We start from the raw sequence: 17,141 nt of genomic DNA, 5'->3' as shown, positions 1-17,141 counted from the left end.
GTGCTCAAACACTTTGCACATTGCCTTCCACCTACCTCTTCCCCAGAGCTTTTATGGCTGGTGGAGACCTATTTTGTGTGTGGGGATTTGATTGTTGCTCCTTGTTTGTTTACAAAGAACTTAACCATACCACTCTCCTTGATAATTATTCTTTCTTAGTAATAGCAATGTAAACACATTTCCTGCCCTGTGTCCTGAAATCTGCTGAATTAATTTAACTTGAGCTTTAACAGGCAGAAAAACCGAGGGCAGGTGGCCAAGCTTCAGTCCTTGGCTCCTGCGTCATAATCATAATCACTTGCATTGACACAGTGCTCTGTAGTTAATAAAGCACTTCCACACTCAGTAGCTCTTTAGTTCTCTGAATGACAGAAGCCAAAGTCTCTGGGGTTTGGTGACATCCCAGCATCATGTTGCTAGGAAGAAGAAAGACCTAGATTTGAACTTGCTTTTCTGATGCTACAACCCTTACATATTTTTTCAGCCCTTGTAGGGTCACAAAGTCAAATGCCTTTGGGGCCTGGTAGATAATCTAAATGTGAGAAGCTAGCTGGAGTATAATACATTGCAGCAGTCCCCAATTTTTTGGCACTAGGGACCAGGTGCTCTTGTGAGAATCTAATGCCTGATGATCTGAGGTGGAGCTAAGACAGTGATGCTAGTGCTGGAGAGTGGCTGCAAATATAAATGAAGCTTCACTTGCTTGCCTGCTCACTTCCTGCTGTGCAGCCTGTTCCTAATAGGCCACGGAAAGGTTACTGGTCCACAGCCTGAGGGTTGGGGACCCCTGCATTGGGGAATAGTGACGACCGTGGAGTTTGGAAAGCACATCTTGCCTAATGGCATCAAAATGCAAAGCATTTAAAAAGCAATTTGAAAAAAGCATTAATTTTATTGCCTATTCAGCATCTAGTCTATAATCTACCTCTTTGTTGGTGGAAAAGGAGGACATGTGAACAGTGTCACCTTTACTGTTGAGTAGCATTGATTTGATGGCACGGATAAGTATGACCATGATTGTGTGAGTCTACAGCGTAGCCGAGGCAGTGTGGTAAATTGAAGATTGAGTGATTTTATTGCTTTTAGGATAGTATTACAGATGTACAGATCCTGGACCTAGGGTTTTCGAGGGGTAAGATTTAAAGTCATATATTAATGGTTGTGTGAGTCCCTGATGCCCTAACTCACACCCTTGGTAGAAGATTCTACTCCTCCTTCTCTACCTTTTTCCTTTTCCTCTCTCCCTCATTCCTTTTTAAATTTGTAAACAGAAAATGAGCTATGAAATAAAACTTGACAAGTTCAGGGAGCCACGTGGCAGGCCTGACAAACTCAGTGACCAAAAGTAACCACACAGGGTGATCTGATTATAAAGTCCTACTGGGCGGGTCACAGTTGATAGTCATGTTCCATGACTATAGCTTTCTTAGCGAGGGTCAATCTTTACCTTAAGTGAGTCTTGTCCACTATTCTTATGCCCCTAGGATAACATTTCTTTGAAATGTTGGAATAGTTTTCTTTCCAGACCCATCGAAGGCATAACTTCAGGTACCAGAGCACTAGACCACAGAACCCCACATTGTTATCTTATTCTCCACATACCATTTCTATGTACTGTAAATGTTTATTAACTATCCTGTATCCAACACCTAAAAAAAGTATTTGTCTCTCCATTTTACTTTTTATCTAATCCCAGAGATTTCCTTGCTTTATTTTCTCTCACCTCCTTAATCTACCACCTGTGGATTTCATGTAATGCTCCTTATACCTTCTCCTTTAATTCTAATACATAAAAGGAACTGCAAAACTGCCATTCTCTGGAGCATTTTCTCAGTCAAATAAAAACTTCTCTTTCGAGGGGAGTTAGGAAGGGAGTAGGTTGAGGTGGAGCTAGTGTGGGAATAGGGTTGAAGTGTATTCCCTACTCTAAATAGAACAGTAGTAGAGACTGTGGCCCCAGAGAGCACAGCTCTGCTACCTACCAGCTCCATGACCGTGAGCAAGTTATTTTTGCTAATTCCTCAACACCATGAAACATGGGTAAATGCAGTGGTGATGAATATTAACAGAGATAAGGCATGCATGGAGTTCACTGAACATTATTTTTGTTGTTTTGTGTTCTGTCTCCTAGCCATGCTCTTCCTTGTGTTAGCTAGAATCTGAGAAAGCCTTTGAATGCTGGCAGAAGGATTATGAAGAGAATAATTCATACAAGAGACTACAGTATTCTGGCATTTTTTCCTCTTCAGAACTTGCCACCTTCCCAATGCCCTGATTCCACCTTTTTTTCTTCTACTCTGTAAACTCAGATGGTTCCAGTGAGCTGGAATCCTGGCCAAGGTAGCTGAGACTCCTCTGGATATAATTTGGCTCTCAAATATGCTTTTTATTCCTTTGTGATTTTTGTCTAAATGTTCTCTCAAACTTAACTGTCATTCAGTTGGAATTTTCCCTAAGTTGTTGTTTTCTCATTCAGCTTCTTGAGAGACAGAAAATTTAAGAAGGGAGTTTCTTTTATTCAAACACAACATGGCTGTAATCACCCAATCAATAATGGGGTGAATGCTCCCCAATTTTAGAGTTTGTTTTCTTTGTGCGCCTTACATATACCATTGAAAAATAGTTCATAGTGGACATTATCTAGGCATAGAATTAGGTTGTTATTAGTGTGAAGATTTAGGTTCTTATTAATGGGCAAAAAGTAGAATTGAGAGGCTATATGATAGGCTTATAAACTCTGATTCTTAATTTCTACCCACATTTCTGTTGAGACCAGTTGGCAGAGTAGGAGACTCAGCATGTAAAAAGCATGGACATTTCTGAAATGCAGATCATCCACAAGTTACTTTACATGTGTTTTAATATGGAGTCAATATATTCTTGGATGACCTCCCCCCTCCTCTCTTTCTCTCCCCTTCTCCTCAACCCCCACACTTCTTCTTTCCCCACATCTGTAGCCATCCCTCCTGGCTAAGCCCAGAAGGAAAACCATTAAAGTGAAGGGCACCATCCAGGAAATTACAAAACCCAGGTTCTAGTTCCAGCTCTGCCATGTACTAACTCAGTGGTAGTTACCCCTCTGTGTCCCAGTTTCCTTAGATATAAAATAAGTAGGAGGTTGGGCCAGGTCACCTAGAACTAAAAGAGCTCTAAAGTCCATGGATTCTGTCCCTGCCAGCTTGGGGCCTGGTAAGTCTCAGCAGCTATAACTTAGATAACGCCCAAAGCAAATAACTGACTGTAGGATAGCTGAAGGGACTCTACTCATAGAAGAGTCTGGCCACTTGAATAGATGCTGGTGACTTTGGCTGCTTCCTAGAGCCACCAGCCAACCCAGAGATGAAGATAGCTAGAAAAGGAGACACAAGTGTTGAAAAGGCCAGTGTCATCTCCAAATACAGTGTCTGGGAGATGCCCATGTTCCCAGAAAGAGTTCACTAAAAACTTTCAGCTGGTGGTGTAGTGCAAAGAGTCAGGTAAACCAAGTTTTGAATCCTGACTGCCACTTATACCAGCTGTGTAACCTAGGGGAAGTTCTGTGGCCGAGCGTCATTTTTCTCCTCCATAGAATGGGGGTAACAATAAATACACCTTGCAGAACTGTGGTAATAGAGAGGCCTAACAGTACCTATCAAGTATAGGTACTCAGAGGTACTTAGTAAATGGTAGTAGTAGTAGTTATTGTTATTATTCTGTGCCCTTTACTCAGGGGACTCTCTCTGGGGATGTGGGCCCCAATGACTAGCTCAGGGCTCCACCCCATGGCTGGGAGGCATCACTGTTTCCATGCCAAGGTCCAGCCATGGCAGGCAACCTAGCGCTGAGATCTTGCTGATTGGGATGCTGATTAAATTCCCCTCTTGAGGAACCTCGGCATCCTGGCCCAAAGCAGGAGGGCTGGCAACATGTACCACAATGTAGTGGAACCTAATTATTTTTCAAAACTGCCCCTTTTAAGGTCTTGTCCCCTTTCTCCACCTCTCTCTGGCACCATCTCTCTGGATCCATGTTAGAAAAGGGAAACAAGAGTAATGTAGGACACTCTTCCTTCCTCCTTCCGGAGAGAGGGTGACAGGAGGCAGGCAGAGGTTGTTTTCCGTGCAGAAGATGCAGCTAACACTAGCTCTTGCTTCTCAAGGTGGCTGCAAGAGGGTGCAGTCTCTGAGAGCCCGCTGATCCTTGTTTTTAGCCAAGCTGGGCTAGCAACTCAAACCCTGCTTCTATCTCCGTCTTTTATCCCTACGGCTTGCAAGTGCTTTGCTGGAAGCGCGATGAAATGGCATTTAGTGTATTTTTCCATTTCCCTGCGTCCACCTGGTAAAAATAAAATAAATCAAAATAAAGGAGCCCGGGACTGAACTGTCGTTATTTTTCCAAATGGGAGAGGGTCACATGACTGCGAGTAACTAATTTAGCAAGACTGCTGCAACTCGGAGTTTGCTGCAGAGCCGCCCCTCCCGGCGCCGGTGCTGATGTCACGGAAAAGCCCGGTGCCGGCGGGCGGGCGAGCTATAAACCGCCGGGCGGCGGCGGCTGTGGGCGCGACGCGGAAGGCGGCTCCGCGCGAGCACCCCGTGCTCTGTGGCCCGGGACCCCGGCGGTGACCCGCGCACCGACGCACTGACACCTGGATGCCCACCTGGCCCAGCCAGGTAAGGGGTCGCTTCTGGACTGGCCCTCCCGCCGCCGCCGCGGGAGGGGGCGGTGCTGGTGGTGGTGGTGGTGGTGGTGATTGGGGAGGGAGTGGGCGTTCACAGCCAACAAAACTTTCTAAGTTGAGAACTGAATCCTTGGAACATGCTTTCGGCACCTTGGTTTTCCGGGTAGGGCAGAGTTTAAGGTGAAAAGGATACCATCTGTCATCATCAGGTTCCTCAGTTTAGTTTAGTAGTAAGAGGGTCACCTTCTCCTACAGACTGAATGATCAGAGGGCAGCCCTCAGTGATACTTCATGTTTTCGTTGTATGAATGCAAATGTGCCAACTGAGGCGCTGCTTAGAAAAGTAAAAAACCAGGAGGACATCCTGTCTAGAGGTCGATGTATTGGAGTGTGGAGTGTGGGGCGAGTGTGGGGAAGGTCTATGTGCTTCTCCTTCTCATGAGTGGATCTAGCTGATTAAAATGAGAATGCTTCTACTTTATCACAAGCAGTTTGGGAGGGCGCACCTCCGTGCAAGGAGAGCCCGTCTTGCAAAGGGAAAGTTGTAGCCAAGTTGTTGAATGTCATTTAGGAGAGTCTTTGGACTTTTGATTTGCTTCAAGAGGGTGGAAATCTGAGTTAAATTAAAGAACTCTCAGAGTGATTGTGGTTTAATAAGAGTGAAGCATTTTTGCTGCAAATTTGATAGATCTGAACGTGAGCAAGTCATTTCCCTGCCAGAAGAACAAGTCTTGGGGCTGGGATGTTTAAACTGATATCTGTGGGCAAGAGGGCAGAGCTAAGGCATAAATCTTGAACAGAATCCCCACCTACCCCACCCAGTCACATATAATACCTTAGTCAGGCAGCTGGAGAGCATCAGGGCAACTTTACTAAACATGGAAGTTCCAATAAGTGCTTGTCCAATACAGCCAGAGGGAGTGATGTCATTGCCACGTGTTTCCCACCAAGGCACTAAAGCCCACTGGACGCTGGTGCAGTCAAGAGCCATGTTTAGACAAGAACAGCTAACCTGTCCTTCTAGTCCCCAGCTCCATTAACGCCTTGATTTTCAAGCTGTCTCTGAAGAGTGGTTCCTTCTGGCTACCTCTGTACCAGCTCTGAGTGGGGATCCCAAGGTTTCCTTGAGGATGGAGGAACCTCAAGGCCAGTGGGTGATGCTAATGGTATTTTTTTTCTCTGCAAATGCCAGTGTGCCTGAGGAGCTGGTTACTAACTGTGTGTGTGTGTGTGTGTGTGTGTGTGTGTGTGTGAGAGAGAGAGAGAGAGAGAGAGAGAGAGAGAGAGAGAGAGAGAGAGAGAGAGAGAGAGAGAGAGAGAGAGAGAGAGAGAGAGACTAGTTGAAAGCCTGGGTTTGACGACTGTTTCATTGGTGTTCTTTATGTTACGACTCTTTGGGTCTCACCGCATCTAATAGAATATCACTGATGACTGTGTGTGTTTTAGCCTCCTGAGCACTTGCTCATGCTTACTAATGCTAACATCTTGGCTGCTTTGCTCTTCAGGGCCCAATGATGACTCTGAATAATGTCACCATGCGCCAGGGCACTGTGGGCATGCAGCCACAGCAGCAGCGCTGGAGCATCTCAGCTGACAGCAGGCATCTGATCATTCAAAAAGAGCCCCATCACTACAGCCACTACAACCATCACTCTGCTGCCCCTGAGGACCACTGCCGCCGGAGCTGGTCCTCTGACTCCACAGACTCAGTCATCTCCTCTGAGTCAGGGAACACCTATTACCGGGTGGTGCTGATAGGGGAACAGGGGGTGGGCAAGTCCACTCTCGCCAACATCTTTGCTGGTGTGCATGACAGCATGGACAGTGACTGTGAAGTTCTGGGAGGTAGGTGGTCCAGCCCCAGTGGGCTTCTGTCCATCAGCAATGGTCCAGGCAGAAAGAACAAGTGGGTGGGTCATTTATCTGCAGAGCTGGGAACTGTGATTATGCATTCTTGGCCCTGGCTGGGGAACTGAGTCCCCAGAAAAGCCTTGGCACAGGCCTGCGGGATAAGAAAATGAAAATGCTCATAGATAAAACCTGGGCTAGAAAGGGAATGCCTTAGATTCCAGTTCTAAAGGGACTAGGGGACACTGATTAAAGAGAGCAGAACTAGATGGTCTGGCTCTGACCTCTGGCTTTTGCTAACTCCAACCTGGATCTTTCAATAGCTCAGTGTAGACACAGCTTTTTTTTTTTTTAATGGTTATCCCTAAAACAGATTTGAAAAATTGTTTTATTAGTTTATTTCCACCAATATTAGAATCTCCTGAGGTGTAAAATAGTTTAAAATCTGTATTGGTAATATTGAAATAATATAATATTTTTAAATATTTTGAATTATAATGATGAAACATATGTTTGTATAGTCTTACAGTTTTTATAGATAATTTTCCCTGTACAGCCTCATTTAAAATATTTATTATTTAAGCACTGCCTATTTCCAAAACTGATTCAAGGTGACATAATCTCCAAAATGCATTTATGTTTCAAATACATATAAAACATAGCATTATATGCTGAGATATAATATGAAGATCCTAGTAGTCAGTGGCATTCATACAGTGTCGTTCAGCCACAGCCTCCATCTTAGCATGCATGACCAGGGTGGCTGCATGTCCCTATTTGCAGCTGTAGAAATGATGAAAGAACCTTCCAGTTCTTGCCCAAGTGGCATGGTCTGTCCGCACTCTTGGTTGCGACTCACAGCTGAATAGCTGAGTAGGAAGATGCCTTAGTGGTGACTTGGTTCTGCCCTGTACTTGCTGTGTAAGAATCCTGCTCCTTCCTCAGTACTGTCTGCCCACTTCCACTAAACATTTATTCTTCTAGACTGTCTCTAGTGGCTGGCAATTCACTGCTTCATAAGGCAGCTCCTAAACTGGGCTATAAATGATGACTCATTGACAGAACATCAATTTCTCCTCTCATGTTGGAACTCAGGGGTGATAGCTAAACAAGAGTCAAGAGATAGATTGTACAATTGCTTTTCTCTTTCATTGTAAGGGCTGGTGAATGGCTGTCACTGTTGAAGAAAGGGAAGAACTAATATCTAGAATGCTCATTTAGAATGGGAAAGGGACTTTATTGGGTGCCCTATATTTGCTACTGTTTATTTTGGTCCTCACAAAATTTCTATACTCAAATGAGTGAACCGAGTACACTAGCCCAGAGATACCAAGTGGCTTATCTAGAATCACCCACTGGGTTAGCTGGGATTCAAACTCGGAGTTTTATCATTTTAGTTTGGCAGTGCTCTCATTCTACTGTTGATGAGAACTTGCTATGTGCCAGGACTGTGCTAAGTAGTTCCAAACATTTTTTTTTTTATAATTCCTACAAAAATTAAACCAGTTTGGCACTTAATATTCTCATTTTACAGGTGAAGAAATCAAGGCTTATGAAGTTTTATGACTTTCACAGGGTGAAAAAGCTAGTCTATGGTATGGCCAGGATTCAAACCTAGTCATGATCGAACCCACATCCTGTGTTCCTTCATTGTACCCTGCAGCCCTTGGATTTAACATCCAAATGCTGTTAAGTATGATAGCACTTTCTGCTGTGTTTGGTCACATGCCTGGCTCTCTGGTCCCCAGCGATGAATAAGGTATGGCACGACCTCTTAGGAAGTAGCTGAGTGTCAGTGGCTAAATTCAGAGCAGGCTAAAATTCATAATGACCTTAAGTAACAATTAAGTGCTTTGAGGATTGACATAAGAAAGTGATCGACTGAGAGTTTTTGTTTATTTTTTTTAAGAGGGAGGAATTGAAAAAGTTAGTGGATAACAAACTTTCAAAAGCGTTTGTCAATTAGAGTGGAGTGGTATCTGTGCAGGGGGTGGTATCTCCATAGACATCAAGCGTTAAGAAGACTAACTCGTATCTGGGATTTGGGAAGGCAGGGAAACCTCTGTTTAAGCGGGGTGGAGGGGAGACTCCTTTCCTTATCTCTTCAAGTTGACGATCTTTGATAACAAGAAGCTTCTCAGGTGACCCATCCTCTCTAACGTGTCCTATTAGAATAACTTAATTTATACAGTCTAGGATTAATCCCTTATCTGTAGGTGGCTATTGGAATCACTGGGTGGCTTTATGTTTTCCAGAGGAGGGTTTTCCAAGGCACACATCTACATTGTTTTTTTTTTCAGTATTAACCAACCATCAGAAAAAAAAATGACACAATAATCTCATCACTATTTTTCCTAATAAAGATGAATGTAATATAGTTATATTGCAATAATCTTATGGCTGTGTACACATTTAATGCTATTCATTCATTTATTCATTCATTCTTCATCCCTGAACAGTTACTGAACATATAACATGGAACTTGGTGAAGCATTGTGGGGACGCATAGAGTTGTGAGGCTTCTTCCCTACAGATGCTTACAATCTACGCAGTAGAGATCAGATATACACGAACTATAACTCAAGATAAGTGTGATGAGTGTCTTGAAAGAAGCACAAGGACAGTGCTGTAGGAATTCAGAGGAGAAAATACTACTTCTGGCTGTAGAAATCAGAAAAAGGTTAATGGAAAAGGTGGTCTCTGAGCTGGACCCGAAGGATTTGGAAGCCCTGGGATAGGCAAGAAGGCCCTGTACATGCACACAGGAAGTACCAAAATGAGCTGCTGGACTTGCAGTTTGGTGATGTGGGTTTGGACTACAGCTCTCACACTGACCTAGTCAGATGCTCTTGGATGAGATACACTCCTCAAGCTTCCCCACTTGTAAAATAGGGATAATACCTACTTGGTAGGGTACTAAGAGGATTAAAGGAGATAACATGTATTAAGAATGTAGCATAGTGCCTGGTACATAGCAAGTACAAAACAAACATTAGTTAGAGCTAATTCTGAATCAACCATTTTCTTTCCCTGGGCTTATCTTTCAAAACTGGTACTTTTGATTGCTTGAAGTCCCCATCCACTTTGGTCACTCTTAACTGGGGCCTGGTGAGATGCAAGGAGGAGACATGAGCCTCCAGAGGAGAGGACGGTGTTCTTAGTGCAGGTGTTCCTTCCAGGGTTCCTTGGAGTCCATGGGGCTATGAAAGCCGCAAGCCATTGAGAGGTTTTGGGGAGAGGGATGCTGGAGCCTCTGAACTTTTGAGGAGCTGCAGGAGCTGGTTCCAGCATTAAGAGAATGCCTGTGCAGGTTCCACACATAGCACTTGAGTTAGTCTTGGGCAAGAGGGTCCTCCAAGTGCAATAAGGGTCACATGAGGAAAGACAAATGAAGTACACTAGCCCAGGGAAAATGGCTAGTGACCATAATCACCCAATCATAGAAACTCCCTCCAGCCCCATCAGAATGGTCTCTCTTGATATACAGAATGTGAATGTACACCCCCAGCCTTCATCAAGAGCAGTGGAGAAATGAGGATTTCCCCATACCCAGGTTATAAGCCCATAGGTCTCAACCCTGTCTCCACACATGTTAACCCAGGGCAAATTTCAAAAGACTCTTATAGAATTTTATTTCTTTTATCTCCCCTCTCTTCACCTGATCAGCACCTGAAAAAGCTAAAGGGTGAGTGACTAGGGAAGAATAGAATCTAGAGCTTTAGCTGCAGGCAAGCAGGCCCTCTCCTGCCTGTGGAAGGCTATCAAGCAGGATCTTTGTGTGCTTTGTGTGCTTGTAGGTAGCTAGAGGCCAGGTATGGGGTTTGTATATGCACAAAGCAGGGTGAAGATGTATTGTTTTAGGCTCTGGAGTTTCCAACACAATTTTCAGGCAGAAGTAAATCTGGACAGAATCATCCTGTCAGGAAATCTTCCAGAACAGCAAAGCACTTTGGCTCTACTTTGACACTGTCCTTAGTCTGTTTTTATCTTTGGACTTTTCTGATCTTACTTAAACCATGAGAACGGTTGTTTACTTTTTTCCTTAGCTATTGGAATACAGTATATTTGTATTTGAACTTCTGGTGATTCAAGGGAGTCCCTTGAACATGCTTTTGAGTGATGGGCTGAGGACAGAGAAAGTGCTTTTGTGAGTTTTCTGAGTGCAGGGAGGGCTTTCAGAGAAAAGAGAAAAAACTTCGAGCAGTCAGCCCTGCACCTCCTCATCTGCTTAGGCTCAGATTTCTACAACCATTTGGTTGTATAAATTTGCCTGTTGAGGTCATGAGGCCTTACTCTCTATCTAGTAAGCCAAATTATACATCCCACTGTGATCCCATTTATGCTGAATGTTGTGGAAGGCAAACATGATGGGCGTAACAGGTTTTAAATGCCCCAGTGGGACCATCACCACTGATTAGAAGAATGATACCTAAAGGAAGTGGGGAAGCGGACAGAAACACAGAGCCATCCCTAGTTAACTTCTCATTTGTCCATGTTTTTCCTTTCTATCCCAGTTCCTACATGAAGAAACATTAAACCAGGAGCAATGCTTTTTAGAAACTCCTCACTGTATAGTGCTCTTAAGCTAGGATTTACTTATAGTAGAAAATGCTAAGTATGGCAAGAGCCTACTGCCTCCATCTGAAGAAGTGATAACAGCTAACATTTATTGCATTTATACTTTGTACCCAGGCTTAATATATGTAATTGTTACACATCCCTAAGGTGTGGGTACTCTTATCAATCCCACTTCACAGATGAAGAAACTGAGGCCCAGAGAGCTTAAATAAGTGTTCCACAGACACCTGGTTAATAGGAGATGGCACTCAGATTACAGTTAAGGTTTGCTTGTGCTCAGTCGCAGTGCTGTATGTATTATTCATTCATTCATTCATTTGATAAGTATTTACTGAGCATTTGCAGTATATCAGACACTGTCCTGGGTGCCAGAGGTTATAGCAGTAAACAGAGCAGATGCAAATCTCTGCCTTAATAGCATTCTGGGGGATGAGAGGGACAAAAAATAATATGATAAGTAAGTATTGCAATTTTAAATAAATGGACAAGGAGCACCTTCCCCAAAAGGAGGTAAGGGAACAAATCTTTTGAATATTTGAGGGAACAGATTCCCGGCAAAAGGAACAGCAAGAAAAATGATTTCAAAAGTAATTATGAAAATTACGTTTCAAATGATGAAATTCAAAATAGGAAACCTCATTGTGAGAATAGAGTAGAGATGGGCCCACTTGTATGGAGTTGATGGAATCCTTCTTGTTAAAATCCGAGTTAATTCAATCTCTGCCTGCCCGATTTTCCCGGGCTCAAGCTGCTCTGGCTCATTGCACTGTGTTCGCCCTTCCTCTGCACCTGACCTGGGCTCAAGTGCATAGAGGAAAGTTTCCATTACCACGTAGAGAGCTGAAGGCTGAACTTCTGCTGTACTTAAGATAGAAAAACAAGGCTGTTTATGCCTAGGGAACTGTTTTTGTTGTTGTTGTTGCTGCTGTTTTTTTGGTAAGAAATCTTCAGCCAAAACAGGGATGGTTTCAAGATTTTTTTTATTGCATGTCTCAAAAGAAATGTCTCTGAGCTCAAAGTTTCTGAAATTGCCAGTGAATGTTCAGTAATCACCCCACTGCAAGGTGCAGTGGATTTCCATGTAAGGCTTACGAACAGGGCTTACAGTGCCACTGGACAGTTAGTGTTTTTTCATGGCATCAGAGCTTGAATCTGGGTCAAAAGCTCTAAAGTAAATTTATACTCAAATGATTTTCCTATATGAAAGGTTTTAGAATGAGGAAAACAAATGTCTTTCACTCCAGTGGTTTAGTGATACACATTCAGCAGACTTAGGCATTCCACTTAGTAAGTACTGGAGGAATATACATAGAATGTTGTTGAAGGTGATAAAAATTAGCAACTTGCCTTTATCTACGTTTATAATTAATTGCTTATTTGGCACATTTATTTTCAAGCATGATTTTCTACATGACTTTCTTATATAAAAGTTTTTACCTATTTGCCTGAGTCCAATACCACTGTGCTTTCCTTTCTAGAAGATACATATGAGCGAACACTGATTGTGGATGGGGAAAGTGCAACAATCATACTCCTGGACATGTGGGAAAATAAGGTATGAAGAGCCCAGAGCTCTCTGTAAATTCCTTCAGGGTTTGCCTTTCAACAGGCTGTTCGATGCAAGAATGATCTTGCACTTTTTGGTGTTTCAGATGAGGCAGGCTCATTTTCTTGATTAAAAGCTTTTGCTTTTAAAGTATGACACTGTTCTAAGGAACGGGTGATTCACAAATGAGCTCTGAATAACAAGCAAGTTACAGTGATTTGCCCTTATTCTGTTCAAAAATACAAAAAAAAATATTTGTTTTAGGGAAGGTGCCAACAAGTACGAATGATAATTTTAAACTGTATAAAACCATATTACTTGAAGTTGACATTCTCAATACTAGTCTTCAACATTTGATTTTTAAAGATGTTGGGCTTCTGTGCATATGTGCTAGACTTTTTATTTATTGAGAACCTTCCTATTCTCACAAAAGGATTCTTAATTTTATCACTTGGGATAGGCAAAAGGGTTTTTTCGGAAGTCAGATAAGGCTCATTTTCAGTAGTTTAGATAGAAATTGGAAATAATGTTTGGCAGAGCCATTGTATACTTTATCAAGTCAAGCTGTAGGAGGAATTGAACAGTAAAAGCTTTTTGGCATAAGTACTTTAGGGTCTGGCAGGCATTTTGGGAGTTAGAATAAGTTTTCTTCCTTTCTCACATCAGCAAGGGTACTTTAGGATACATGTGTTGTTTCTTTGTAAATTGATGCCTCATTTACTAGGCCAACCTGTGCTCATGGAAGATCTCATTTCATTAGGGGGAGAACGAGTGCCTCCAAGACCACTGCATGCAAGTCGGTGATGCCTACCTGATCGTCTACTCCATCACAGACAGAGCCAGCTTTGAGAAGGCATCTGAGCTGCGAATCCAGCTCCGTAGGGCCCGCCAGACAGAAGATATCCCTATTATTTTGGTTGGCAACAAAAGTGACCTGGTGCGATGCCGGGAAGTGTCTGTTTCAGGTAAGAGGAGTGGTGCTAATGCCATAGAAACAATCTCTGGTTCACCTGCATTTTCTTTCAAACAGGTGTTCTTCACTTCCTCTTTCATGAAGCTGGAACCAGGGATTCATTAAAAAGCTACGTGGAGTTTTATATATACTCTGAGACTCCTACATTCCTATTAGGTCATCTGCTGGGTGCTGCTCCCTCATCCATCTTGTCTACCTGCAGAATTCCAATCTCCTCACCCACAAGGGTTTCCCTGGAATTCTTTAGCGAAGAGATTATGCTCAGGGCTTTATTGGCAGTCTCCAACCTTTTTTCCTGCTTCTTTCTATTCTCTAGGGAGATCTCAAGAGTTCAGGGAAGTGGAAGTAGCATCTTCATCAAAGAAGGATGGGAATTCTGATTTAAGGGAACTGTGGTGAAGAGTTTTATTGAGCATAAGAATTCTACTCTGGCTGTCTCTGTTCCCTGTAGACCCTAGAAACACCTTCCCACCCCTCACCCTTGGCTTCTTAAATTTCAGTTAAGACATCAGTTTAATGATGCCACACACATTTTTTCCCCTCACATTTAGTTTAGGCATAATTCCTTTATACTGAGTGACTACCCAAGTGCTTCTGTGGCCTTTAATATTTGAGAGGTTAATACAGATTCGGTACAATGCTAAAAAATAAAATACTGCATTGCCAGGCTCTGCTCAAGAGAAAAGAAACATTTTGAAGACTTAATGGACACAACTAGTTTGGGAATGTTGAATGAGTGTCTACAGTGATCATTTTTTCAAATCAAAACTTGGACACATGATTATTAAACACAACGGAACATTTGAAATTGAAACTGTTTCAGAAAAGCTTGTTTGTATAGTTTTCTGTAATTGAATCATATATTTGTGATGTCTTCAATTTTTTTTCAAAATTTCTCATCAAAACTTTAAAAAATATTTTGTTGAGAGAGAGCCATGTAGTAGCATTCTTGTTTTCAGTCAGGAAACTGAGTCAGAGGAGAGTTAAGAATATAAAACTGAGAATAAAGCAGGCCTGGATTAACACCTGCCATTTATTGGCTTTGTATACTCCCTCAGATATTTAAATGACTGCCTTCCCCTCAAGTTTCTTCTCTACCTGTAAAGGATAATGTATTTTTCGAGACTGTTGTGAGCATTAAGAAATGTTTATAAAGCAGTTACTAGCACATAGTAAGTGCAATAAATTAAGGCTATGGTTTTTACTGTTATAATTAATCTTATTATATTCGATGAACTGGGACCTTCACACAGTGAATTTCGTAGGCCAGATCTAAAGCCCATCTCTCCAGCTTCCAGGAATCTTCCTGTGAGACTCTTTGCTTCTATTTATGTCCTGGGAGGACACGTGTCACAGTTGCCTGTGACACTCATTACCTTGAGGACCATTTAACGTCAGCAGTCCTCCAGCTTGGCTATGTGAGGTAAGGTATATCATACTCTGCTGCCCCTCTGACTTTCTTCTCCTCTTCTCCCCCTCGCAGAAGGGAGAGCATGTGCTGTGGTGTTTGACTGCAAGTTCATTGAGACCTCTGCGGTTGTCCAGCACAACGTGAAGGAGCTGTTTGAGGGCATCGTACGGCAGGTCCGCCTTCGGCGGGACAGCAAGGAGAAGAATGAGCGGCGGCTAGCCTACCAAAAAAGGAGGGAGAGCATCCCCAGGAAAGCCAGGCGCTTCTGGGGCAAGATTGTGGCCAAAAACAACAAGAATATGGCTTTCAAGCTCAAGTCCAAATCCTGCCATGACCTCTCGGTGCTCTAGGCACCCAGAGCCCCCCAGATGTCCCCCTGATGGATGTCATTGAGGGCCATTGGGACTGATAATCTATATTAGATTGGATCCTTAAGTATCGTTAGATGTGGCTTCCCCTAGTACAGCTGGGAATTGTGTTACCCTCGTGGGCAACAAAATGCATGGGAAATGAAAGATCTTCGTAAAGAGTCAGTATTTATTTACAGGAAAAGCCTGACCTTGCTACTTGAATACCCAAGACTCATTAGAGGATGCGTTTGGTGTTCACATGGGTTTCCTCTCTCCTTTGGATAGTAGAGAATTGAAGCCTACAAAAGAATGCCTAGAACAGTAATTTTTCATTATTAAAATTTTTTCCAGTGTTCTGATACGTGAATTTGAGGCCAATAGGTTATAAACAAATACAAGAACACATCAAAGGGTTTATTTAAAGGAGGGAGAACTTCTTTCTTTGAATCTTACATACTAGGACTGAAGAACTGGGCTTGTCATGATTATGACTATTATCACTCCATCAAGCTGTGAAAAGAAATGATGGACCTTGCTGGAAACTAAAGCTTAGCTAACAATTGTGTTCAATGCTCACAGCTGGGGATCCAAAAATTTGTAGAATTGGGAACACATATGTGGGTTAATGTGTTTAAAAATTATATCTTTACTTTTGAGTCTTATAATTTTTTATTCAGGGGAAATTATTTTACTCAAATTCTATTTAGTCAAACCAACTTTTGTGTTTCATTGTTTTTTAAATCATAGAGCCATCATAAAAATATTTTTAAAATCTGAGTTAATGATAACCAAGAGTACAAAATGCCAAATTTAAAAATATAATCAAAGGTCTGAATTTTTATAAAACACAAAACATAAATACTTATAATACTTTGAGTTAACTCTTGTATGCCATAGCTCTGCTCTATTTATTGTTATTTTGCAAAATAATATCATTTGATAAACATATCTATGACATATTTCTTAATAAGAAAAATGTCCATTTTATTACCATTTTCTATCTTTTTCAGGATATGTAAGTTTTTACCTCTATGTCTTATAAGAAATAAAATCTTTGAAAAAAAGAGATTCTTAAATGTTTTTTCTCCCCAACCAAGGTGATTATAATTACATGTTTTGATATAGCTTTTAAGATAAGCACATTCTAAAGAAATACACTTATTATTTTACTTCTTTTTATTACCAACAGAACAGTCTTTATCTGTTTTAAAAAGTATCCTTGATGTCTCTTCTTTGGAACAAGGATTCACAGTAATGTAAAGTAAATATTTTGGCAGATATAATTGGGAAATATTTGGGGTCATCTAAATGCTGAATTGTAGTAAAAGCCAAGCTGATCTTTTACTTTGGTTTGGCAAATTCCCGGCTGAAAAGATGTGTTTTGCTTTGCTCCCTGAAGGCTCATGGTCCTAAGCTTGACTAAACGTTAGAGGAAATTATAAAGGATTACAAGAAAAAAAAGAAACTGATGATTTTTAGTCTAAGATCTATACAGGCAAAGCTTTAACCAAATTCACCTCTCTGACATTAATATAATTTGACATTAATCATGTGGCATCTAGCCAATGGCAGTGTGTAACCGTTTTGCTGGAATGGAACTTTCTGGTGTTTCTCTTTCACATCTCCTCTGGCTCCTACATGTGCCTTCTTTCATTCTCGCCTCCTTGTCTTCCTGAGTTTGTAGTCTGACATACACTAATAGTGACAATTGTAGGGCCTCACATATTGACTAAAGCAACACAGTTTTAAAAGATGTCTCTCCTCTGCTTTCTTGG

General features: G+C 41.9%; 1 protein-coding gene across 1 annotated transcript; it reads left to right on the top strand.

Annotated features, from left to right (window-relative positions):
• Positions 1-4,536: 4,536 nt before the first annotated feature.
• GEM (GTP binding protein overexpressed in skeletal muscle) lies at positions 4,537-16,430 on the top strand. Its single transcript, XM_016156177.2, has 5 exons — positions 4,537-4,652; positions 6,166-6,505; positions 12,565-12,641; positions 13,393-13,597; positions 15,089-16,430. Exons 1-5 carry the CDS (start codon positions 4,632-4,634, stop codon positions 15,364-15,366), a joined length of 921 nt encoding a protein of 306 aa, XP_016011663.2. The 5' UTR covers positions 4,537-4,631; the 3' UTR covers positions 15,367-16,430.
• The last annotated feature ends 711 nt before the right edge of the window (positions 16,431-17,141 follow it).

The sequence above is a fragment of the Rousettus aegyptiacus genome, unplaced genomic scaffold (assembly GCF_014176215.1).
Source record: "Rousettus aegyptiacus isolate mRouAeg1 unplaced genomic scaffold, mRouAeg1.p scaffold_m13_p_15, whole genome shotgun sequence".
Classification (NCBI taxonomy): Eukaryota; Metazoa; Chordata; class Mammalia; order Chiroptera; family Pteropodidae; genus Rousettus; species Rousettus aegyptiacus.
The sequence above is the reverse complement of the archived record's forward strand: the minus strand, read 5'-3'. Positions and strand labels throughout refer to the sequence as shown.